Below are 25,422 nucleotides of genomic sequence, written 5' to 3' on the forward strand. Positions count from 1 at the left end.
TGAAGAATGAGAGAATAGTGATAGAATGAAGCAGAATGATGAAAAAGGGGTCCCTATGTCCTCTAGCAGTCTAAGCCTATATAAGCATATAACTATAACTCAGGAGATAGCTCAGGATAACCTGAGCCACTCTAACTGTAAGCTGTATCAAAAAGAAACGTTTAAAGTCTACTCTTAAAAGTAGACAGGGTGTCTACCTCACGGACTAAGACTGGTACACAGGAACACAGGAGAGGAGCCTGATAACTAAAAGATCTGCCTCCCATTCTACTTTTAGAAAATCTAGGAACCACTAGTAAACCTGCAGATTGATAGTGAAGTGCTGTGTTGAACTTTTCCTTCCCCCTGCTCTGAGCAGTAATGAAGTTATGAGATTCTTTATCAATAAGATTGATTCTAATACAAATAAGATAATAAGCACGACTCCAACTATGACTGGTTCTTCTCTGGAAGGGTGAGAGAGCATTTTGGGTTTCTATAAAACCAGAATTGGGTTTGTACTGTTTTGTTCCAATGAAACTTTCAGATTTAGTAACATTATCTCCAACTATCTTCAATCTTCAACTTGCATATTAAGTCCAGTTCAAACTAAGTTATTTAAGTAGATACTCTGATTTCCATCCAAAGTTTAGTATTTATCTGTCCCTGTTACAGAGATATGTACCATAGACATTTGAGGTAGCTGTAATTAAATCTTTACTTGAAAATTACTTAGGTGGAACTGGATCTAGCATACAAGTACTGTAGAATCACACTGAAGCTACCTTCAACACAAAGGGCAGCTGGTCCATTGCACAAAATCCATTTTCCAAGTTAAAAAATGTTATAATAAACCAACAGCTAGATAATTGATGCTTGGACACACTTTTATGTCTTGCAGAATTTCGTGAAGTATTTTTTTTTTTTGTAAATAAGCTTGCATATATTAAATTGAGCCCCTATTCCCTTTTCTTTCAGGTTGCCAGCCTCTGCCTCTGAAGTATCTTGACTGGGCTGATGTGGAATCCATTGTAGCAGTCGTTTTCTCCTGTGTTGGCATCCTGATCACCTCCTTTGTTACCTTTATTTTCATCCAGTACCGTGACACACCTGTGGTTAAGTCTTCCAGCAGGGAACTGTGTTATATCATCTTGGCAGGAATATTCTTGGGTTACATCTGCCCGTTCACCTTAATCGCTCGTCCCACAGTTACCTCCTGCTACCTGCAAAGACTCTTGGTAGGACTTTCTTCTGCCATGTGCTATTCCGCCCTGGTAACTAAAACAAACCGAATTGCCCGGATTCTGGCTGGCAGCAAGAAGAAGATCTGCACCAAGAAACCACATTTCATGAGTGCCTGGGCCCAGGTCGTTATTGCCTTCATGCTTATTAGCGTTCAGCTAACTCTGGAGATAACACTCATTATTCTGGAGCCTCCTGAGCCCATCAAATCATACCCTAGCATACGTGAAGTCTACCTAATTTGCAACACCAGCAACTTGGGTATGGTGGCACCCCTGGGCTACAATGGCCTGCTTATAATGAGCTGCACTTACTATGCCTTTAAGACAAGGAACGTTCCTGCCAATTTCAATGAGGCCAAATATATTGCCTTTACAATGTATACTACCTGCATCATCTGGCTTGCCTTTGTGCCAATCTATTTCGGCTCTAACTACAAGATCATAACCACATCCTTCTCTGTCAGCCTCAGTGTAACAGTAGCCCTAGGCTGCATGTTCACACCCAAGATGTACATTATCATTTCCAAACCTGAGAGGAATGTCCGAAGCGCATTCACAACATCCGATGTGGTGCGAATGCATGTTGGTGATGGGAAGTCGGCTCAGTCTCAGAGCAACAACATCTTTAACATGTTCCGTCGGAAGAAGGCTGTGTCTGGAAATCCCAAGTGAGTATCTAATTTTTTTTAACATGTGATCAAACTGAGAGATAATTAGGCCTTCCCTTTGAACTTGAAAGTCAGAATTTAAATGTATTTACTAGAAAAACTCAGCAAGGACTTCAGTTTAATAGTGAAAAACAAAAAGAATGTGTTTGATTATAAAGCAAAACAGCTGGAAAACCTTTTTCTACTTTACTGATTTTCTATTGGGATACCATCAGTCTCATTTCCTTCTTCCGACTTCAGAGACAAAGGGAATGCAATATGATTAAGTATCAGAGTTGACCAGAAAAAATAAGTCTATCAGCTATTTTTCAAAATTACACAAATGTGTATAGTTCTTATGAAGTACTGTCAAAGTCAAAAACTTGCATAAAATCATCATCATCATCTGAAATAGAAATACAGGGAGAGCACATTACAAAACTGATAAAGTGTAAGCTGTTGGGTTTAAAGCAAGCAGCATTACTTTGAGGTTGTTGTTTTTTGTTTTTTAAATAAGGCTTTGCACTTATTAGATAACCTATCCTAAGTGATTCATTTAAGTTAGTGGATATGGAAATTCAATTCTTTTAGAAGTCCCTAAAACATAAATCTCTTTAAAAAATTCTTAAACCTCGTTCTTGGATCTGGATTGAGCTCCACCGGCTCAACCACTGCTTTTTTTATTGCTTTAATTTCTAGTGAGAAACTCTTACCTATAAGTGTAGAGTTAGGGTCATTAAATGGTTTGTTTGGAGTGTCAGTGGAAAACTTATAATATATTTCATATTAATATATATGTCTATTTTATAAGCAAGAGCCTGCTTTAGATTTTTTTTTTTTTACTTTAGAAGATCAGTCCATGATAATCATATTTATGATGTATGTATGAACTTCTGTGCATTGAATAAGTAGTTTTCTTTTTTGGACCTTGTTTTTCTAAAATTGCTTGATATTGTTTGTATGCTTATTTTAGTTACTACCTTGGTAAATTTTGGGAAAGGTTTTACCTCAAAGACCAACATGAAGTCAGTCAAAATTATGAAGTTGAAAAGAAAAGGATACATGGTTTTCCAATGTTTTATTTTAACAAATGAAAAATCTGAAAACCTACCAACACATAGTTATTCACAAAAACTGAAAGGTAATCTAAAGAAGGTAACAAAAAGAAAAGCAGTGAGCTGATGTATGTATTGGAACTCTGCAGAGATGCATGTCAGATATAAGAATTTGTTGAGAGGACAATTATTAGTTGCACTCTTCATATTTATTGTCTTTATGGAAAACTGGCCAGAAAAAAAACATTAAAAAAAATACACAAGATAAACATTTGCAGTTTTCCATACAAACCTTAATGCATCATCCACACCTGGACTAACGATGATGGCGACAATCATGGGAATATTTTTACTTAGTAGTGGGAAGGTAACTGGTCAGAGCTGTAAAAAAGGGATGAAGACATGGTAGATAACATGCTATGGAAAGTTCTGCAAGACATTTAAATAAGTATGTTTTCTTTATTAAGTCTTCTTACTGTTAAGAATCACAAACTGCTACCCAAAGACAGCATGAAAATGTAGTAATTTAAAACTAAATGCCACACCAGTAAGTTTTCATTTTCAAGAATTATGAAAACCATGTATCCTTTTGCTTATACTTTAGTGTTTTGCAGTGCATTGTCATTAGTGAACTAAATTAAGCTCTAAAACTAGTTGTGTTAAACTGTAAAATACCTTTAAGAATCTGGCTGTATTGCCATGAAATGTAAAAAAAAAACAAAAAAAACAGGGAATGTTAATGCTTTTACAAGGTACCACACATGATCTCAATTTAAATTTATAGACCTTGGAAGTGATGTTTTTAAAGAAAAAAACATTGATTCATAAGGCACATTCCCCTCCCCCTGAGATCTAAAATAACATTGATGAAGTTTATTTTAGTCTATCACATATATTCTAAATGCCATTTGGACATACATACCGTATATAAAGTGAACTGCCCTTGCTACATTTCAATGTTTTTTGAGAGAAAATGTTACCCAGCCAATCAGATTTGTAAATAACTCTTTTAAGCTCCACAGCAGTGACACGTGGACAGGTGACCAAAGTAAGGAGTGGGGCAGAGAATGAGACTAATCCTAATATGTTTAGGTGTTGTCTCAAAATCCTTGCTATGAAGCTTATCTAACATCAACCTTTAATCACATGCAATGTAGAGCCATTGCTGGCAAATGTTGTGGCAAGGGGGTTATCTTCCTTACTGGAGGGCTGCACTGTCACTGAACTGTTTATTTCTGGCATCCAACAAAATGGCCTTTTACAAAATAAGCTATTTCAAAAAGTATTTTCTTTCATTTTGTGATGAAAGAGAATACCATGTTTTTGTCTTTTGCACTTTGTTTTCAAAAAGCCATGATTTCTTCCAGCCTTTAAAAGTACCCTCTTGTATATTTATGTTTATGCATTTAGCAGACACTTTTATTAAACTTGACTTGCAAAGTAGACAAAATGTTAAAGTTATTATCAATATAACAAAGGATTTCTAGAGTAAAATCCCTAGCCAGAATCAGTTGGTACAGTACAGAGATAGAGTTAAGTACAGAAAGAGTAGTAGAGGGGTACAGAGCTATGGGTAAGAGTTAGGACAGGAGATGCTTTTTTCAAGAGGTTGGTCTTTAGGAGTTCTTCAAGTGCTTGGTAGATCACATGAAAACACATGAAAACAGTCTGGATTGTCTTAAGCGGTATGTAGGCACTGCTAGATGACAATCCATTGATGACCGGACTGACCAAGTTGTGATATAAGCCTTTGCAAGAGGGTTCAGGTAGGCAGTAGCTGTACCCTCATGCACTTTGTAGGCAAGCATTAGGGACCTGAATTTGATGCATCTTGTAAAAAGTACAGTATCTAGAAAAAAAAAAAAAACACCCTAAATTTATGGCAAGCCTCCAGGAAGTCAGTATATGTCAGTTGAAGCCATTTCCTTTTCACATAAACAGAGCTGAACCATTAGAAGTGCAATAAGTTTTTCATTTCTACATCTGCTGGGGTCCACATTACCTGTTGATCGATTTGTGTCCTTGTTGCCCTTTAGAGATTTTTTTTATCTGAATGATTACAGCTGATCTCCTTGGACTGTATTTAAACATGAATGTTACTGTGGTTTTAAAACATCTAGCTTAAGTGAAAATATGCAGAAGAAGAGGTGGGCTCTATAGATGATGATATCTAAAACATGCTGGTTTGTAGTGGAGCAGACTTGAGAGCAGACTCGAAATATTTGATTCTTTCTCAAAAAGTTTCATAAAAAATTATTCTTAATCTTTGTTATTCTGGTACATGATTGAATCCATCTAGCGCTCTACATGCTGCAGGTTTCCAGTGTCAGATGAAGCAAAAGAGCTGTCCCACTGAGCCACCACTGTGCTCTAATGCAGGATTAGTGTTCTTTTGAGCTTTTACTTTCTTCTCCTCCAGTCATACCAATGATTCATAGGCCAGAGCTCAAGTCTTGAATCATTTGCCCTCCAAACTGATTTTTTTGTTGTTGTTGTTGTTGTGAGCAAACTGGAGTTGACTTTTGCTGTCCTTTCAAGTTGTTAGTGGAATGTCTTGGAGTTTAGGCATGGAGCCCTTCAGTGTTGACTATGTGGCTCTTTTTGGAAACTGAAACCTCAGTGGCTGCTGCCACCAAATCTCGCTGTAGGTCATTTGCAGTCAGTCTGATGATTCTTACTTCTTTCCTCTGCAGTAACCTGCTGGTAGTCATTAATACGGAAGCTTGAAAGAATACAACTCTGTTAATTTTAAACTTGGGAACTATTTCTCCATATGTTGGAGCATTCGTGACCTTTGACTTCCTTTTTCTTCCTTCTTCTGTTTGTTCAAATCTATGATTTTCTGTTCAGATCTTTTTTTCAGTTCTCCAAACTTTGTATATTTTTGACATTTGATGAAACGTTATCAACTGAAGACCTTGATTGGTTTTATCAGGTGGGCCTGAGAACACAACAGATTTGCAAATTTTCCTCTGATTAAGGATTATAATCAGATGGATGATTCAAGGTGCATTGGTCACTGAAAGACTGCCTTGGTGCTGAATGTGAATACAATCCTTATAATATTGGCTAATCTTGAGTTTATTGCAAATACTTGAGTAGTTCTGATTTTATTCCAGTGGGCCCAAGCTGGAGCAGAGGTTGGGGCAATTCCATGTTTCAAGCTATGTATTGTAGCACTCGGCAAATCAAATTTTAGATGCTAAAACAACTTTACACTATATAAAACTATTTTATTTTGGTATGTCTTTTTATTTTAGTAAAGGCGCCAGAACAAATTATATCTATATGACATATCCAGTTTAAAAGGCGTCTTTGTAGATGCTGTTAAGATGTAACTGGTTAATTTGTTGAGGTCAGCAGCGTATTTTATGTTTGAATGAGTCATATACCAGAGATAAATCGTTTCAGAAACGATAACCTTTTCCTCTGAAAATGGTCAGGAATTTATAAAGAAATATGTTCGAAATGAAACGAAGAAAAAAAATTGTTCTTGAACACTATGTTTTCTTGGAAGCAAAGTGCAGAAATGTAAAGATTCAAGAGTAGGATACACAGTGATATTTCTAATGATTAGCATTTTTAATTTATTGATTTTGTAACTTTGGTGGTTTGACACTGCAGCCTTCCAAAAAGGATATTACCACCCTGCTGCTTTTGGTTTATCCCAAATTAACATCATATTTAACTTTTCTCAGCATGTAAACCCTTCCCTGACCACCCTTCTAACTTATCACATTAGAGCCAGTCCAAGCTCATTCTGAATAAAACTCTATGTCCGTGTCAGGCCAGTTTCAGAGAACAAAAATCTGTGCAAACGCATGCATCCTGTTTTATCAGAAGTAAAAAGGGAATAGAGAAATGAGCTGGATGACTCCTAATTCTTTAAATGTATGAAGCATTGGGAGGACCATAATGCTGTCTGCAGCACATTATGAATCATTGTTTGTCAAGCTACTAAATGTAATGCTCCTTAGGGCCCACAAGTTAGCTTTCATAGCAACTGTTCATGTCTATTCATGTGGATAAAAAGTATTTTGACATGCATCAGAAATGTTGAAATGCTGCAGCTCTTTTGTGGTATGTTGCTATTGTTGTGTTTTGTTGTTTTTCTGCCTCCACCTCCTGGTTTCCTCTGATAGTAACTTGGGTCTTTATCTCATTCATAGTTCTAATGGAAAGTCTGTGTCCTGGTCTGAATCAGGTCCAAGACACCCTCCGAGGGGGGGGAATGTGTGGCACAGACTGTCTGTGCATGTGAGGAAACAGGAAGCCGGCTCGAATCAGACAGCGGTCATCAGGCCCCTAACTAACACCCCCGACCCCCACAGTTGTGAGCCATCCAGCGACAACCTTGGCACAGATCCCCCACCTTCCCAGGACACACCTGGCACCAAGCCTCTGTGCAATCAGGCGGAAGAAAACGACGAGGTGGATTCACAGCGCCCCCTCTGGACTCCATCTTGCTCAGAAAAGATGCAAGGACTGGAATTTGGTTTAGATGAGCCGGCTTCTAATTTGCCCTGTGACTTAACACCCCCTGCCCATGAGTGCTTGCAGGAGGCAATGGTGGACACACACAGCTCCCACGCTCCCGCACTTAAAAACCACACTGTCAGGGAGCATATTCCTTCCAACAAGCCTTTGAGCCTAATACCTCCTCAGCTTTCTTCAGCCCCAAGGCTGGGCGACTTTGAAGACGAAGGTTCTGAGGATGAGGAACTGGATCTCTTGCACAGTTATATTTATGATGCCAAGGAAGAGAAGGAGGGGGAGGTAGGAGAAGGTAAGGACTTCATTAAAAATAAGACCACTCTGGAAGAGTCCCTGGCTCTGTCTCCTCCCTCCCCCTTTAGAGACTCAGTGTGTTCAGGGGAGTCAGCAAACGGCTCTCCCATCATAGATTCCATGCTTGGTAGCTCGCTCTACACCTCAAGTATACTCCAAAACTTTGCACACAGCTCTTCAACACTGTAAGAGCAAAACCGGCAAAGCTCCGGTGGCTATAAGCAGACCAGTGACGTGCGGTCAGGGGAGGCAGGTGAGGCAGTGCCTCACCAGCCATCATGGAAAGAAAGAAAATATATAATCATAAAGTAATTTAAATTGTTATATTCATCCGGTGGTTTGTACTAAAAAATATTCATTTTTCATGTAGCTTCACCAATTTCGATTTTTATTTGTTCAAAATCGCTGAATTTTCTTATTTTCCCATTCAAATGCTTGGAAGCGATGCCGGTGAGGCAGCAGCGAGCTCTGCCTCACCTTGGATTGCGCAACCCCTGGCTCTGCGCTGGCTGCAAAGCGGAGAGAGCATGTTGCTGTACGGCGTCAATAAAATGGTTTAAACAAATGTAATATGTGAACTTATTTCTAATAATTTGGCTTATGTATATAATGTACAGAGCTTTTTGTCACCAACTGTGTTTGTGTAACGTGTTTCGTGTAATGAGCGATTATAAACGGCAGAGAACAAGTTCGAGGTGAGGCAGGCAGTTCTCTTGCCTCATGGCAGGGAGTGCTCAAGAGACTGAAAACATAAGGCAGGAACAGGACGGATCAAGGAAGGCTTTCTTCCCTGGCAGTGATCTCCATTGAGACAGAGAGACTTTTAAAACTGAAGGAAGATAAGGAGGACTTCTATTCATTTATAAGTAAAGGTAAGACAGTAATAACATTTATTTTGTTTTGTTTTTTAAGGAAATGTGTGTTTTGTGAGCTACAGTTTGTATGTGTAAGGATGCAGAAGTGAAACATAACCTGTAAACTGCTGTCAATCTATGCATCTATTTGCAAATCTGATTCTGATGACGTCAGTGCCTCACCAGCTATGAACCTCACCGCACGTCACTGAAGCAGACATTACCACAGAAGCATCCAGACACACTCAGAAGCAACTTTTCAAAGTTTTCATTAAGTAAGTAGCTTGTTTGGTTCATTTATTTTAATTACTAGGTGAGTAAAAAGAGTGTAAGTAGAAATACACAAGGTATTCTTTAGCTTAAGAGTGCTTTTGGAAAGGGTGTGTAAACAGACAATGCTTATTGAAAAAATTAAGAATAGGGAAGAGTGCCAAAACCAATTACAGGCTTGCTCTATGAAGCAGGTTTGGTGGCTTTTTGCTGTAGGTTAGGCTTCCAATGTAAGATCATCAGGAGAGCTGGACAAGGATTTTCTTATTTTTAACTGAGCAGGACTACTGTACATATTTTAGAACAAAAAAGAAATAATCCCATCTTTTTATTCAATTACTGTAAAAATAAAAACATTTAAAATTTAAATTCTTTAAAATAACTCAATGTAACTCTTTAGAGTCTCATTGTCAGAAATAAAAACTAAAGATTTACAATAACTAAGTTAACTGGATTGTATGATTTTGAACTTTGAATCAACTTATGTAGATTCCATTGCTTATGATCTCAATATTCTCCCCTTCGATAACAGGAAGCATCAGACCAACAAACACCTGATATCCATCAGCATCTTTTAAATGGCTATTGGTAGTTTGAACAAGAGTTATCATGTATTGTCACAGAAAATGGTCTCAACAACATCCAGAGAAGGATAAGCATAATTTTAGACATATTTTGATATCTTTTTCCTATATATTCTTGTTTTTAGTGGCTCTTGACTAACCTGGCTGCAGCATTCACCATCACACTGCAATGACAACCCATGACACAATTAAACATCTCAATAATTTTAAACAAAAGAAGAACATTTGTGCAATTTGAACCTCACATGATGTAATTGGATGATATGGAAAGTCACAGAAAACACACACAAAAAAAACGAGAAAAAAAAAACAGGCTGATAATTTTCAAACTACTCTGAATTTGGCTTAAAAATAAAAAATATTTGGCAGTAACTAAGTGCGCTCTGACTGAACAGATTATAGAGCACATTATTAGATTAGCATATATGCATAACTGATCTTCAACTTAGGTTCCTTTTCATATGGATAAAGCATCCTTGAACTGGAGTGAATATGCACAGACTACAAATACAATGTATCGCGTTATTATTCATATTTCCTGCTGATCCAGTTGAGAATAACTGGTTTAGTAGAAAACAAGTTGAATACAGCACTATTTATACAAAAAGCAATTCAGATACACTAAATTCTTAGAGTACATTAGATGAATAAAATAAAATGAGACATCCATCAATCCATCCATTTTCTCCTGCTTGGTCCTTGTCAGGTTTGCGGTGGGGCGGGTGCCTATCTTCGGAAAAAATAATGCGGGGTACACCTGGACAGGTCGCCAGTCTGTCGCACGGCAACACAGAGACACACAAAGACACACAACCATTCACACACACATTCACACCTAAGGACTAAGTAAAGAAGCCAATTAACTTAATAGTCATATTTGTGGACTTTTGGAGGAAGCCGGAGTAACTGGAGAGAACCCATGCATGCACAAGAAAAACATGCAAACTCAATGCAGAAAGACCCCGGGGCCAGGAATCGAACTCAGTACCTTGCTGTAAGGCAGCAATGCTACTCAATGCTACCCACTGCTCCACCATGCAGCCCAATTTGAAACATGAAAATGTTAATTAAATATTAGCAGATATTAATTTTTCTTAGTCCAGATAAAAAAAGCCTTATTTTCTATTTATTTTTTCAGTTCTGCATCTTATGCATATTATGTTAATGCAACATGATACTTTCATCAGTCTTAGTAATTTGGAATAGATATTGCTAAACTCAAGCTCCGTCTGATCCTTTTTTTACCACTGTTTCTGCTTCTTCGCTGTCATTGATCCTGGGATTTCAAATCTATTTATCTTAGGTAAAGGCAAACACACCTAGAGTCATTACTCTTGGACTGACTGAGGGTTAGTTGAGATAAAAAGAACAAACCCATTTTTAACCTGCTTGGTGGGACAGGCCTCTTCCTTTAAGCTAAGCTTATGATAAATGAGAGTGGCGATAAAAGATGTAGCTGTGGTTTTGATGATTTTTGAAGAAAAAAAATGTCTGTACTGAAAACATAAAGGTGTAACAGTAAATAAAGTTTGAGTATAAAAACGATTAGCTTAATTTTTTTTCTAAAAATGATAACTAGCTGTGGCAATTCTTCCATAATGTGCTGTTTCACATTTTTTCCTCAGATCTAAATGTACCATATCTGGGTTGCTTATCAAACATTAAACATAGACAACTCAACATCAGTTTGTGAGTTGTTATTTAAAAATCTAAGGAAATCAGAAATTCTCATGCAATGTTTGGCAATTTAGCTGAACCTAATTTAGGAAAATTACCGTAAATCCTGTTTAAAATCCCAGAAAATATAAAAATGGAACTAAGCAGTTTTTTGAAGGGGAGGATGGGTTGTAGGTAAAATGCCATGTAATAAAACTCATTATTCTTGTTTAAAAAGACTGTATAGAACCCTGTAACTAACAGTGCTCTTGCATTCAGATTACCACAAAATTTATAAGTAGATGCATTATTTTTCTAGGTTTTGGTCAAATTACTGGCTAAAATGATGATAAATGAAAATGATATAACTTGGCTCTCTTATATTTTACATAATTATGTTTAAAACTGATGTTCTCAGCAAAGGAATCTAACTGCATCACAAAGATTCCCATGATGCTTTTTATGGTTTTGACCTCATCTGAACTGCTGGGTTGTTATTCCAGCTTATTACAAGTTATGTCAACATAAAGGTTGAACTTTTTTAAAGCGGCAGTAAATACATGCAACGAAAGTTAAATTTGTTTGCAATCCAAACTGAAAGTCTTATTGCTGAAATTTTGGACACGAATTCAAGTGCTGTAACACTCCTAGAAAAAAAGATCTTCCCCTTAATTTCTTTAAAATGCTTTTAATAATTAATAAATGATAGAAATATGCTTTTGTAATTGTTTTTGGAAACTTCCTTTGTTTTTCTCAGACCATCATAAGAAATAAAAAAAAAATTTTGTGAAATGTGCCAAACATTAGCTTATAATCCAACATTTAGTGAAAGACTTAAGCTCAAAGATGGATACATATCATCTAAAGGTTCATCAAATAAAGACGAAAGTGTGATTGTAGGTGAGCACATTGCTGGTGATACAGTTTACACTATGTTGTAAAATTTATTCCTGAGAATAAGTTTTACAAGCAAGAGAGATGACTTAAAAAAAAACAAGAAAATGGTTTTCCTTTTCATTCTGCGCTGATATTTTTCCACATTTTTCCAAGTTTTGCTGTGTCATTGTAGGAGAAGCACAGTACAAGTTGTATAAGCTTTGAAGTTTGTAATACTGTTTAAGCCATCTCTTGTTTTTTTGCACAGGTGGTATATTTGTAATATGAATAAATGTTTATATATTTAGAATGTGAGCAGAAAAAAAAAACAAGTTTATACATTTTCAAACTGTCTGCAGATATTTGTCAAGGAGCAGTGTGTTTGAATTTTTGGTAACTTTTAAGATAACTTGAGCGACGGTATCCTCTTGCTTACTGTAATAGGATCATACATTTTTTTTTCAGCTTTGCTTAAATCTTGCTATAAATCTAAGTAGTATACTTAAAGCTAAGTTCCTTACCCTTACTTTTTGTAATCTTTAACATGGAAAAACTATTTAAAAGTAAAAAGACTACACAGTACATACTGTAGTGCAACTGTATTGTATTTCCAAATGTTTTAAGTCAGATATAGTGTAAGTTGTTTAATAATTTAAGCTGATGTAAAATATACAAGGTGCCACCTGTTTAACACTGTTGAATCTAGAGTGATATATGCCTTCACATTTTGGGAGAGCTGGACATGAACATCCATCCATCCACCCATTATCTGACACGCTTGTCCCAATTGGGGTCGCGAGGGGTATGGACATGAACAATGCTGTAAAAATAAAAGGTTATTTATATTAAAAAGTCTGATCTCTGCCCTTAATTAATTTCTGAAATACTACAGTTTGCGCATCTTAACCCATTCGTGGTGCAGTTTTTTTTTTGTTGGTAGAATAATTTTAAGCATCAGGTCAGGCATTGTAAAATGTAAAGGGTCACAACACTGATCTATATGATGTTTACATAAAGGCAAATTAAAAATGAGATAACCAAGGACTGTGATTTGATGTCATCAATATTTTCAGAGGATGACTCACTAAACCACTTAAAGCCATGTTTAGATTTATAATAGAGGTGGGGGATATAGACTGTAAATAATATCTTGATATGTTTATGGTAAGATGATATAGGATATGTATCCCAATATGTTTTTCTTACCACACAAATTTTTAACAAACAGTTGTAAATGAATAAGGCTAAAAAGTAAGGTACTATCATAGACTACTTAAAAATATAATCATAATTCACCATCAGGGCTGGACTGGCCATTGGGTATAATGGGCATATGCCTGGTGGGCTGATGCCCATTTTTGGGCTGACCCAAGGCTGTCATAATGCAATCAAAAATGTATTTATCATAATTCAAGTAATAAATTCATTTATATTAATAATTGATAAACTTATGGAATTATAATTTAATCAAAGGTAAAAAAAAAAAAAAAGATAATCTTAACAGTGATACATGAAAAATCTCTTTTACTTTAAATTACTTTTCGCATATTTTCTGGTTTGGTCTTTACACTACAAGATTCTTTTGATTTTATGATAATTTACATAATATTAAAGTAGTCTTTTTACTTAACAGTTCTTTCAATTTATGAATTTCTTTCTTTTATATATTTGTTTTTAATCATATACTACAGTATACTTCATATACTGACCAGCGCTAGTTTGTATCAATACCTTCATTGATTGAATTCCCCAACTTGAATTGTGCATCAAATCCCAGCACCTTACCTCAGAGTACTCCAGTTTTAGACAGTATCGACTACTTCATAAGACCAATGATATCAGGCATATGATAAAAAAAAGGAATCTCTAAAGATTGCTATGTATTAGTTTAGCACCATATTACAGAATTATGTGCTCTTATATGTGGGTGGGGCCAGGCCAGAAAGACAATCAAAAAGGGGTGTTACAGAGGAAGGAAAGAAAATATATTCTTTGTTATTAATGTAGAAATTCATTAAAGGATGTCATTATCTTTCTTACATTCAAACATAAGACTATTCACTTATTTTAAACACTATGTGACCTGAGATAGCCAACAAATATCCCCTATCTTTCTGTTTGAAAGAAAGATCTGTATAGAGATTCATCCGGAATTACTATCTTTGCTTTAAGATTGTCACAACTTGGTTATGGTTAGTTGACCCAAAAGCAGAGGCAGGGAGGCAGAGGTGAATTTCTTGTGGATTTAATAATGAGTTTACTGAAAACAGAGGCAGGTAATCCAAAAATCCAAATACGAAAACAGAGTTCAAATAAACAGGAAACCAGGAATCCAAAAATTCAAAAGAAAACCAAGTCCAAACTAACATGAAACCACAAGTCCAAAAATCCAAAAATCAAAACATGAAAACTAGTCAAAACGTACCAGAAACCAAGGAGACATCAGGGGAATTGCAATCAAAAGGAGGAAGGCTCATAGAGAAGGAGTTGGAGCATGTTTGATGAGGAACCAGCAAAGAAGAACTGAACAGAGAGAGTATTTAAAGGAGACTGAGACAAAGAGAGGACTAATGAGCAGATTGGGAGCAGGTGTGCACAGAGCAAAACAGAAAAGGAGCTAGGGAAAAAGGAGAACACAAGAGGGCAGCAGAGGGCAACAAATAAAAGCCTAGAAAACTGAAAATAACCAGAAAACACAACAAAATAAGAATTAAACCACTAAGACTGTAAAACATGGAGCAGAATAAAACTGAAAACTCAAAAGAAAAACATAACAGAGCCAAGACTGAAGCAGTAAGTAAGAATTAACCAGAGAATGCAACAAAATAAAAATAAAACCACTAGAACTAGAAAACAAGGAGTAAAGCAAAACTGAACACTCAAAAGAAAATGTAACAGAACCAAGGATAAGACAGTAACTGGAAAAAAAAAAGAACACAATAAAATAAGAATTAAAGCACAATAAACAGAAAACAAGAAGCAAAGCAAAACTGAACACATAACAGAAAAATATAACAGAACCAGGACTCTAACAAAGATAATTAATTTGTTGATTCTGTATTTTTAAATCAGTTTTGAGGTGTTATAGCTGTTTTTATTTCTTTTAATATTATTATTTTTTTATTGTAGAATGCTTACTGTTGTGTTTTTTTAGGTAGACAATTTTAAGATCTGTCCAGGGACAGCAGATGAAAAATAGCCTTTTGGCTAATTCTGGTGCATTTGCAGGAATGCTTTTTAATGTACACTGTCCCTGTCAAATAAATAAATAAATAAAATTTGAGATTAGAGAAATCCCATCGTTTTAAAAGGACAAGTAAATATGGGATTATTCCCCAGAGGCAGTGGGTGTTGTACTTCATTTGGGGCCCACGCAGATAATGTTTCTTATGGGCCTTTTGTTGTGTGGTTACGCCATTGGTGACCATGGCCACCTCTGGCCCCCCATCTATCTCCGCCCCTGTTATTACCTTTGCATGTAGCTTATAATTGTCATGCATTTTTAACATAATCAAAAAAATGACAATAAAAAGAAAAGCTGGTTTGGCTTGTATGACTGATAACCCGTGGGCAGAGGGAACAGAAAGGTGTCTGGCATGGTGCGAGGGTAGGTTTATAATTAAAAGGACATATTTGGGGCACACGAAGAAGAAGCATTTCAAAGCTAAGCGACATTTCCGGGTCCTATGACTTATCAGGTGGTGTGGCAGTGGGAGGAGGAGCAGCAGGAGGAGGAGGAGGAAACAGGAGAATTAGAAAGTAGTGGTGAAGGAGGGACAGAATAGGGGGTGATTCCTTGACCGAGCCAGCTCTCTAACCTGCCCAGTCCTCCTCCTCCTCCTCCTTCTCCTGTCACCGCAGCTATATGAGCCAGAAAGCAGAAGTTGCCCAAAGTTTAGCAAGCAGCTTTCAGTCTCAGCATGGCCGGAGGCTCAGTGTCAGAGTGTAAGGAGTATCTGTTCAAAGTCCTGGTCATCGGGGAGTTAGGAGTCGGTAAAACCAGCATCATTAAACGTTATGTCCACCAGCTGTTCTCACAGCATTACAGGGCGACCATCGGAGTCGACTTCGCTCTGAAAGTCATCAACTGGGACAGCAAAACTCTGGTGCGCCTACAGCTGTGGGACATCGCAGGTAAGAGTCCAACTTTTATTATTAATATATTGATTTATTTTGCACACAAATACATCTGAATATACCGGCTCGGACATAATACTGAAGTCTTTGTGCGTGAGAATCATGTGTCCCAGTGAGGAAGTTTCCTCTTTTGCAAGAAAAGAGAGATTCTTTGCAGCGAGTTGACAGTTAACTCGTGAAATTATGCAACATGTTACGACCACAATAAATCTGATATGTAAGAAGACAGATAAAAATAAATAAATAAATAAATAAATAAATGGTTTAATTCCCTACAGGCCCTTGGTTTAAATAGTTTAGAGAGGAAATTCCCGCAGCCTTCATGGCCGCTCATTGTGTTTTCCACTTTATGATCACAGCAGATCATAATTGTCAGTGGAATGTAGGTCACGCTGTTATTACAACTATAAAGCCCTTCTATTAAATGGTTCATTCTTACTCTTTATGACACTTTTATTGGAATAACATCATGGTTCTTTAAGCTGTGGGTGAAGATTTTGTGGCACTAGGGTTGGTTTGATTTGTAGGCCAACTCTGGAAATTCCAAAAGAATAGAAAAGAATAGAGTTGAAAATCCCTTTATTGTCCTACAATGGGGGAATTCAGGTGTTTACATGTATAAGAATACCATAATACTATAATAGTTAAATAAATAAACAAATGAAATACTGTACTGTAAAGTGTTTTAAAAATATAAAGAATAAATAACCAATATATAGCTAAGGACATTTTTACAGTAACTGATATTTGACAATAGCAGCAACATCAGAGATGTGCAAAATAACAGCAGCATGTTATTCAACTGACTTAGATGGAAACTGTGCAAAATTATCATTATCGTTATCTCCCTTTTATCTCCTCTTTCTTTTATCTTTTCTCCTTTTTTCTGTTTTTCCTCTTCTGTTCTACCTACATTGCAGTGTCCATATAATCTGTAAAACTCCCTGCATAATTATAATAAAGCAATTTATATGCATGAAACAAGTGGAACACTATGGCGGTAGCCCTACTGCTCTACTTGTGAAAGTAAAATCTGTTGGGCACTTTTTGACATCAAGACACTTATTGCCACATTGCCAGACAGGACACTGTAAAAAAAAAAAACCTGTAAAATCAGCATGAATGTAACAGCTTATTGAGGCTGTTGGGAACCGTGATGGTTATAAAGACTTACAGCTGCTGGGAGGAAGGATCTGTGATAATACTCCTTGGTGCATTTAGGGTGCAGCAGTCTGCCATTGAAGGAGCTAATAGCTCTTAACTCCCAAAAGGGAAATAAATATGTTCTCCAATCACAGTTATCTCTGCTTGATCAGAAACTTCTCAAAAGAGAAGTTCAATAAAAAAAAAAAAAAAAGCTCCAAGTTGAGATTAAAGGTGAAGATTTTTTACTTAAGAAAAAATACTGCTGGGTTCAACGCAACCACAAACCCTATGGAATAGCAGGACTATACCATTTAGAAATGGCCAAAACTGTATAAGTCAAAATTAATTCTTTTGTATCCAAACGGCCAATAATCTCGGGATTTTCCCCTCACTTTTAAACCAAAATCTAAGATTTTAACTTCTTATTAGAGATGAAAGCCAATTACTGCATCCTCACAACAATCAAGCATTTCCAATGGATGGATGAATATACTATTTATATATTATGTGGAGTGAACAGGATTATTTTATCTCCTATTCTCAAATAGTACTGTATTATGTTTCTGATTTTCTTATTATGTTATTATACATTTAATAGAAAAGCTTGAACATTGACTGGGTCTAGAAGCTAGAAGTCCTAACTACAGGGCAACAATTTGTGCAATTATGGTCTGTCCCTGAACAAATAAAGTTAAATGAAAAAAGGCCTAAAACAAATGTCTGTCTAAATGGTAGCAGAATGACATTTACATGTCAATTTAGGTTGTAAACCCTTTGATAATCATCTAATTTAACTGTTGATGGGCAAAGAATCCCCTTTGTCACACTGATTTATTGTTTGATAACACGGCTTGTGTTGTTAAACAATAGTGTTGTCCCCCGTGTACGGACTCTTATTGACTTTTTATTTCAGTGTCAACTTAAATAACCTCTTTGTTGAATGCTCCCAGACTTGGCCCACATGCCAACCTGTTGCATTCCAGCAGCTTGAGTAAGCAAGCTGAAAGGAATCTGAGCAGGGTAAATGTAAGTTTCCCCCTTTGTAGGCAGTCAGGCAAGTACACGTATCATCACACTGCAAAAAGTACCAGAGGTATCTGAAGAGTTAGAAACCAACATGCTTGAAAGGATATATGTATGAGGAAGTGGGAAAAGCATAGACAGAGAGGGTCTTTCAGGTCACTGGCTGTAGCAATCCTGGGATTACTACATTTTAATTAACATTAATGAATATGCAGTGTCTGTGCTACTCTATTTGAGTCAACTTTTTGCTATTCTGCTCCTAATTTTTATCTGTATCTCTAAAAATAGATCTGATATGTTGAGTTGTGAAAATCAGCGGTCTCAATCCTTCATACTGAGCATGGTGGAAGTCATGAGGTCAATTCATGCTGATTATTATTTGTGTGGAAGAAGATCATGTGGCACAAGGCCTCTACATGTATGTTTACAGACTAACCTTTTTTTAGCTTTCATTTTGGGCATCTGCTTTTTATATATATAAAAATGCTACTGTCACTGAAGAAATATTATATATTGCATGAGGTTCTAAAAAAAAAACATTTGATCAACCTTTTAACAGTAGTGTCTGATCAATGGGATATACAGGGAATATAAATGAGTACTAGACAGTCAAATGTAGATTATTTGAAGTATACGTTCGTCAACCAATCAATCAATAAACTAAATAACTAAACAACCAAACAAAAGTTTCCATTGAACTATACGGCTATGCCTATGACTAACTCTCCTGGATATAATCAAATATCTTGAGGTACTATCAGCAACATATTTTGGTGCTTTATTCAACCATTTCTGTAAATTGTATCAAAATCATTAGGAAAACATAGACTAATAATATCAATCCTTAGTACTATGGCTGTAACATACTATGAAATCTAAATAATGGAACCAGTTTCTCAGTTTGACCTAAGATCTTACCATTTAATATATAAGAGAAAATACAATGAAAATTTGTTTTGTATGAAGGGTGTTGTAGAGTTTTCCAGCACAGTAGGGAAATCAGATTGCTAATGAACACAAGGGAAACAATAAGGCTTTGTGGAATGATGTAATCTAATCGGATCAATAAAAGAGGTATTCCTGACCTTAGTAACAGAGGGCAGCATTTGTTCATGACCGAAGAACTCTTTCAAGGACCTTTATACCGACTGTTTTGCATACCTGGGAAGATAACTTTGATTTGACAGTGTTGATCTAAATTAAAGGTCTGGACTGTTATGATAAAAAAAGAATGTACCCTAAAACAGCTCTAGAATATACTAATAGACCACTGTATGTCACCACATTATTGATCTCACAGTGGAGAAAATTACTTGTTACACATATGGCTTTAGATAACTTAACTGTTCAGTTAGTGAAAAAAAATATTTCTATGTTTTATTAAATCAGTGTTTATTACCATAGAATAGTCAATTTTTATTGAATTGCAGTAAATAGTTTCAAAGTATACTAAGGACTTTCTTCTTTCTAAAAGTCCAGCAGCATATACTTAATCTAGACTTGTCGATTTGTGACCAATCTACCGAGCTGAAGTTGTTGAGATTTATAAGATTGAGAGAATAGAAAAAAAACAACTCTTGTCCACAGTCTACTTTTTTTAAATTATTTTTTTCACCATCACAAAAAATCCAGTTGAAGCTGAAGTTATGAAGTCAAAAAGCTTAAGGCCGCCCTCATCAGCGTTGTCTGTGTATATGGCAAGATGTAATGAATTTAATTGTTTTCATCCTTTAAATTTGATAGCAAAAATAATAAACTAAAAAATATATATATTTGTTTCAATCATTCGCTGCAGGAGATGACCTTCATTTAAAGGGCAATTCAATTGAAACTGTTCAAAATATATGTAAAATGATCACATTTCACAACAAACAATAACATTATAACACAGAGTAAATGTTCGCTGGTATCGCATAGTTAGGTAATTTATCATTTATAAAAAGAAGTAGAGCAAAAAATTATTAGCTGTCTGAGCTATGGAAGCAAGGGGTTGCTTTAGTTAAAAAAACAAAAACAGTTTTTCAAAAATTAAATCTCCGTATAAAAAAATATATGTAATTTACAAAATTAATTAACTGTCCAGCCCTATCTGAATGTATTTTTTTGCTTGTTTGCTTGTTTTTAATTAAAAAGTTTTTTTTTGCTTTGAAAAAACATCCAGATGTTGGAATGGTACTGCAGTCTTATAATTTCTTATTATTGAGGAAGGCTCTCCTAACTCTGCTATTGTATGAAAATGAAGAATTGGGGAATTTTTTAGACTTATAATTGTGTCAGATTATATATTCTTTCCAATAAGTTATTTGTTTCTAACCAATTCTTTGGTACACTTTACTGTAGATCCTTTTTTTCAAAAGCCCAAAATTATTTCAAGGGACTATTAAGAAGTAATTCAGGTGCAGCAGTAGGTATAACTCATAAATTTTTTTCTTTCAGTAATTTCTTGACATATGCGTTAGTTGTTTTTCACAAAACCAAGTTTCCATTAGAGGAGAGAGGTGATCTAGTGGTTATAGCAGTGCACTTGTGCTCTGAGAAGGTTGGAAGTACCTGGGTCGAGTCCCACAGTCTGCACTCTGGGTCCCTGAGCAAGACCCTTAAGCCCTGATTGCTCCCCAGGCGCCGCACAGTGGCACCCACTACTCCCCAAGGGGATGGGTTAAGATGCAGAATTGAATTTGTCCCTTGTGAGATCAATGATCTTCAGTTATTATTATGTAAATTAGAGCTGCACTATAGTTGAATCACAGTCATGTCAATGCCCTCAGTATTGCAATCTCAATATACTGCTTATATTTCAGTTAATAAACAGTAATTTTCTGCATAATATGTTTGGAAAGTTGGTAGCTTTCTTGATACCTACATGGAAATTTTTATTTTTGTGGTTCAGATTTTGAGTCTCACCAAAATTGGTGATGCAAAAGAAGTAAGAAAAAGTCAAGAATACATGGGTTTACCAGAGTATTGTTATCTCTTATTGCCATGTTGGCCTGATTTAAGATTTCAAAGCAATGATTTCCAGATTTGTTTGTCATGGCAACTTTCTCAAAGCTTTTTTTAAAATACTTTTTTCATCCTATGGAAGGAAAAAATAGGCCCTGCCTCTAGATATATATTTCTTTCTACCCGCTCCCTCAATCAAACAACGCTCAAGACACATCGGGACAGATGCTTAGAAAGGCTTCTGTTTTATATTTATTCTATCCCTCACAGCGTTGACAGAAAGGGGGCGAACATTTGGGTGGTGGATAGGTCGTCACAACATCTTGTGTGTCTGACAGCGGCTGATTGGCAGTCCGGGCTGACATTCAGACCCTCGCAGCTCAAGTTGAGGGAATGTGCAAGGCATCTGTGACTTAATATTAGGGTGGGCCGGCTGCTTGTCAAAGCTAATCAGAACCTAATCAGAAGATCTGTGAGAATAAATAGAACTATGATACATGGCCTGATGTTTTTCTATAGAGACATACATAATTAGCATAAATTAAGGAAAGTAAAGCTTTAACTCCAAGTAGAAAACTTGAGGTAACCTACATCTACACCAAAAAGTGCACATGAAGTGACTTAGAGAAAGTATAATAGCAGAATGTGGGTGTAAGAAAGACTGCTTAAGGTAAATTGGATGAGTCATTAATTAACCGCCTTTAGGCAATTTGATCATGCAAAAAAAAAAAGAGAGAAAAAAGTAGGGATTATCTTAGAAACACAGAAAGCGGTTTCTGAGTTCTGTAGTTTCTATTTTTTATTTTATTTTAACAATCTAGACCATGATTACAGTCTGTGGAGAATGATAGTAATTAGGGGCTTTTATAAGAGGTGGGAAATCAGTATGAAGCTGGCGACTATTCCACCCCCTTTTCAAACACAATTGCTACTTCCTCAGGGATGTTTTTAGCTTGAGGACAGGATGTGATTACCACCATGGCATAGTGTAAAAGAAGCATGCATCTTGTTGGGAAGATAAGGTAGAAGGTTGTATAGCATATTTCTAAGGACATTATCCAAACCTTTGGAAATTTGTCTATGTTGTCTTTAGCGTTTATCATCAGTTTCACATGATTTAAGCTGACCTTTGTTCATACCTTAGAATGCCCTTTTATATTCCTGATCTGACCCCTGTATTTTCTCTGTATAATTGAGGGAAATTACATTTGTAACTCTGTTCTACAGCTGTCTTAAAAGTGACCTTACGTTTATTGCACAAGTTTACTGCAAAAACAAAGTATTCTACCAATGAGATAGCCTTAATTTGCACTTCCATTGTTGTTTTGTTGATGAACGATCTGTTTAAGCTTGTTTTCATAATGACCCAGAGACCTTTGGCTATAGCTTTTAAATGCTTGATGATTGAAGAGTTCATCTTGAAGGACTGGAGCATGTGATTCCAGTAAGCTATTTTACGGAGCTTTTAAATGTGGAACGGGATATTTAGAGAACAGAAAAAGGCTCTTATTGTAAAAGATTTGTAGAATGATTTGTTATAATGAGGCTTTGAACAAAATAGAAACAGTATTTTCAAAGATTTACTCTGAATATAAACATACACATGAGCTGTGGTTCTATTTTTGTAATATATATTGAGTTTTGTTTGTTTTATGTTGGTCTGAAACAATAAATTACATTAATCATGAATTGTGTTAAACACACATTAAAGTAATCGTTATCATATTTAGTCTAAAGCATACCATGCTGAAGAAACAACCAACCCAGAAATTAGGCCAATAGAAAAAAAGCATCAGTTTGCAAAATAATGGTTAGTTGCAGCTCATTAGTGTGCGTTGTTAATACGCCTTTTTTTTGTTTCATAATTAAATTTTATGTCTACATAAAATAGAAACATTCAATCTGCTTGTAAAAAGACTCACAACAAATATATAGGCAGTTTTCCAAGCTTGACCTTGGACTACCTAAATTACTTTAAACATAACTTGATGTCAACAAATAAAAGACTTTTGATGAATTGTCGATTAATGGTTTATTTGATCAAAATTCCTTCTATTGGACTAACAGATATCATTGGGTTAGATGGTGATTTTGATGGTGATGATTTTTTTTCAATGTTTGTAGCGTTTCTGCTTTTTGGTAGAGGGGCTTCTTGAGTGTAAACAAGGATGCAGAAAGCAATTTTTGCTGTTAGTCAATATAAACTAGATAGACTTAGACTTTTAACACTTTCACAACTCAGTTAAAAAATGGCTAAAATCAAATCAACACTGTGCTCATTAGACCTTACCGATCTCCTGGTGCATGACTCAACCAAATGTCAGGATTGGGTGTTACCTTGTAAATATGTCTATAATATTTATGCTAATGTCTCTGTTTAAACTTTATGACCTGCCCTTGTAGGTATGTAGCCTGAATTTTTTTAATTTTCTATATTTGTTTTATAATTTTTATAATGGTCTTGGAATTATACACCTTGCCCAAGGTCAATAGTTGAAAACTAACTTCATAGCTAATACTGACACATTTACAGAAATGTTCATTAATGTACACTGTCCCTGACAAATAAATAAATAAAATGGTCAGTGATAAAATTGTATAATTGGGATATAAGCTTAAGCCAAATAAATAACTAATGGTGGTGGTTTGTGTTTATGTCCAAGGGGTTTAAATCGCCTTTTGCTTGTTGTGCAGACAGACATCTTCAAAAACACTTTCTAGTCTAAAATAAGTATGCATTTCTGATCAACTTCGGCTGTTTTAAGTAAATGAGCTAAAGATAAAAAAATGTTGTAGACAATAAAGCAAAGGTTCTGCAAGGTGTTAAGTTTTAGCTCATACACTTAAAGCCAATGGAGAAAGTGATTAGATTAGAATAAAATATCAGTTCATCTGATATAGCTCACATTTCTTCTTACAACATCAAACTCTCAAGTGGAAAAATGTACATCCAAAAACAGGATACAATAAAATTTCTGCTGGTGAACCTAACATGTTGTCTTGTTTTGCCGGAGGTTTTTATTCCCTGCCAGCTCGCACAAGATCGAACAGATATTAGATTTGCTTGTTCAGCAAAAATAATCTACATGTAGCCAAAGTGGACAGGAGTATGTTGCCAGTAATTTAATTGAAGGTAAAGTTATTGTAGACATTAAAGTTTTCAAAGTGTACGAGTTAACCAAAATCTAAAATGTGACATAAGTGAAATTTAAAGAGCCATGAAGTGGAACAAATGTATGTTCACAACCCTCCTGTTTTAAAATTTAGATATAGATATGCCCATGAAATTACATTTTCCAAGTTTAAGTTTCATAATACAAAATGTTTAGAAGTAAATATCCTTCGGAGGCTATAACAGTTGTGCTAAGAAACTCTGAGGGAGAAATCTTAAATTGTTCATCAAGTATTCAGTCGACTATGTTACATATTGTAAAGCAAAATGTGTCACACAAAATGTTTTAAACAGATGTTTTTACACTTTGATTTACTTAATTTTAACAAAAAAGAAATGGTCTATAGAACTCTAAAGAAACAGAGACTTGTTTTAACTCATTATTATTGTGATTATCATATTCGATCAATACACTGGAGATCTAACACTAGATTTAGAGGGTTGTGAAGTAGCTGGGATAATGGGGCAGAAACTTACATTTTCGTCAATCCTCTAATTCTATAGTGCTTCATTGTTGAAAATTGGCCTCTAAAAGACTAGGATTCCTGATGTAGATTGTTGCCCTATTTAAAATTTGACACTTGATTATTGTTCTTAAGAATTAAATTGTCCCTAACGCAATTTTACTCTACTACATTCAGTTAAAGGTTGAATAACTGCAGCCTACTTAAAGTTATGGAATATTTTTCCTCAGATTTTGTTAAGCGCTTAAGTAAGCTGTAGCCTTTCCTCACATGCTACTCAGAGGAATTTTAACGTGCTGGTCATGTGTTCCTCAGTCTGGCTACGGAATTCCAGCTCTAGACTACCTTTAAGACAGAGATGCTGTGTTTCTTTTCTTTTTTATCGTGCTTAGGATGGGGCTGGAGGGTATGAGGAGGGTCACAGGCGGTTGGCTCCCTAACAGATGGAGTCTGCTGCTGCTGTTGCTGCTGCAACGTCTGGCTTGGACAGTTTCTATAGTAACCCACCCACAGAAGCGTGTTTGACCATAGAGGAAGCAGGGGCTGCTGGGTCTCTGGATAATGATGAGACTGTGATTTCTTTC

At 35.8% G+C, this 25,422-nt stretch overlaps 2 protein-coding genes across 3 annotated transcripts in view; both read left to right on the forward strand.

Moving 5' to 3' along the window:
* Positions 1–9,706, forward strand: part of grm1a (glutamate receptor, metabotropic 1a) — a 54,539-nt gene extending 44,833 nt beyond the window's left edge. The window contains exons 8-10 of one of the 2 annotated variants that reach the window (XM_038304205.1): positions 958–1,891; positions 7,095–7,932; positions 8,779–9,706. In XM_038304205.1, the coding sequence (XP_038160133.1) occupies positions 958–1,891; positions 7,095–7,902 (1,742 nt within the window). In that variant the 3' untranslated portion in view covers positions 7,903–7,932; positions 8,779–9,706. Of the gene's footprint in view, positions 1–957; positions 1,892–7,094; positions 7,933–8,778 lie in introns of those variants that run through there. The other variant, XM_038304206.1, reaches the window with a different exon arrangement.
* A 5,960-nt stretch (positions 9,707–15,666) lies between these two features.
* The window catches only part of rab32a (RAB32a, member RAS oncogene family), a 29,185-nt gene continuing 19,429 nt past the window's right edge, over positions 15,667–25,422 (forward strand). Inside the window, exon 1 of the mRNA XM_038304187.1 lies at positions 15,667–16,087. Within this exon, the coding sequence (XP_038160115.1) occupies positions 15,874–16,087 (214 nt within the window). The 5' untranslated portion in view covers positions 15,667–15,873. The remainder of the gene's footprint in view (positions 16,088–25,422) is intronic.

The sequence above is a fragment of the Cyprinodon tularosa genome, unplaced genomic scaffold, assembly GCF_016077235.1.
Source record: "Cyprinodon tularosa strain WSP-4 unplaced genomic scaffold, ASM1607723v1 ctg528, whole genome shotgun sequence".
NCBI lineage: Eukaryota > Metazoa > Chordata > Actinopteri > Cyprinodontiformes > Cyprinodontidae > Cyprinodon > Cyprinodon tularosa.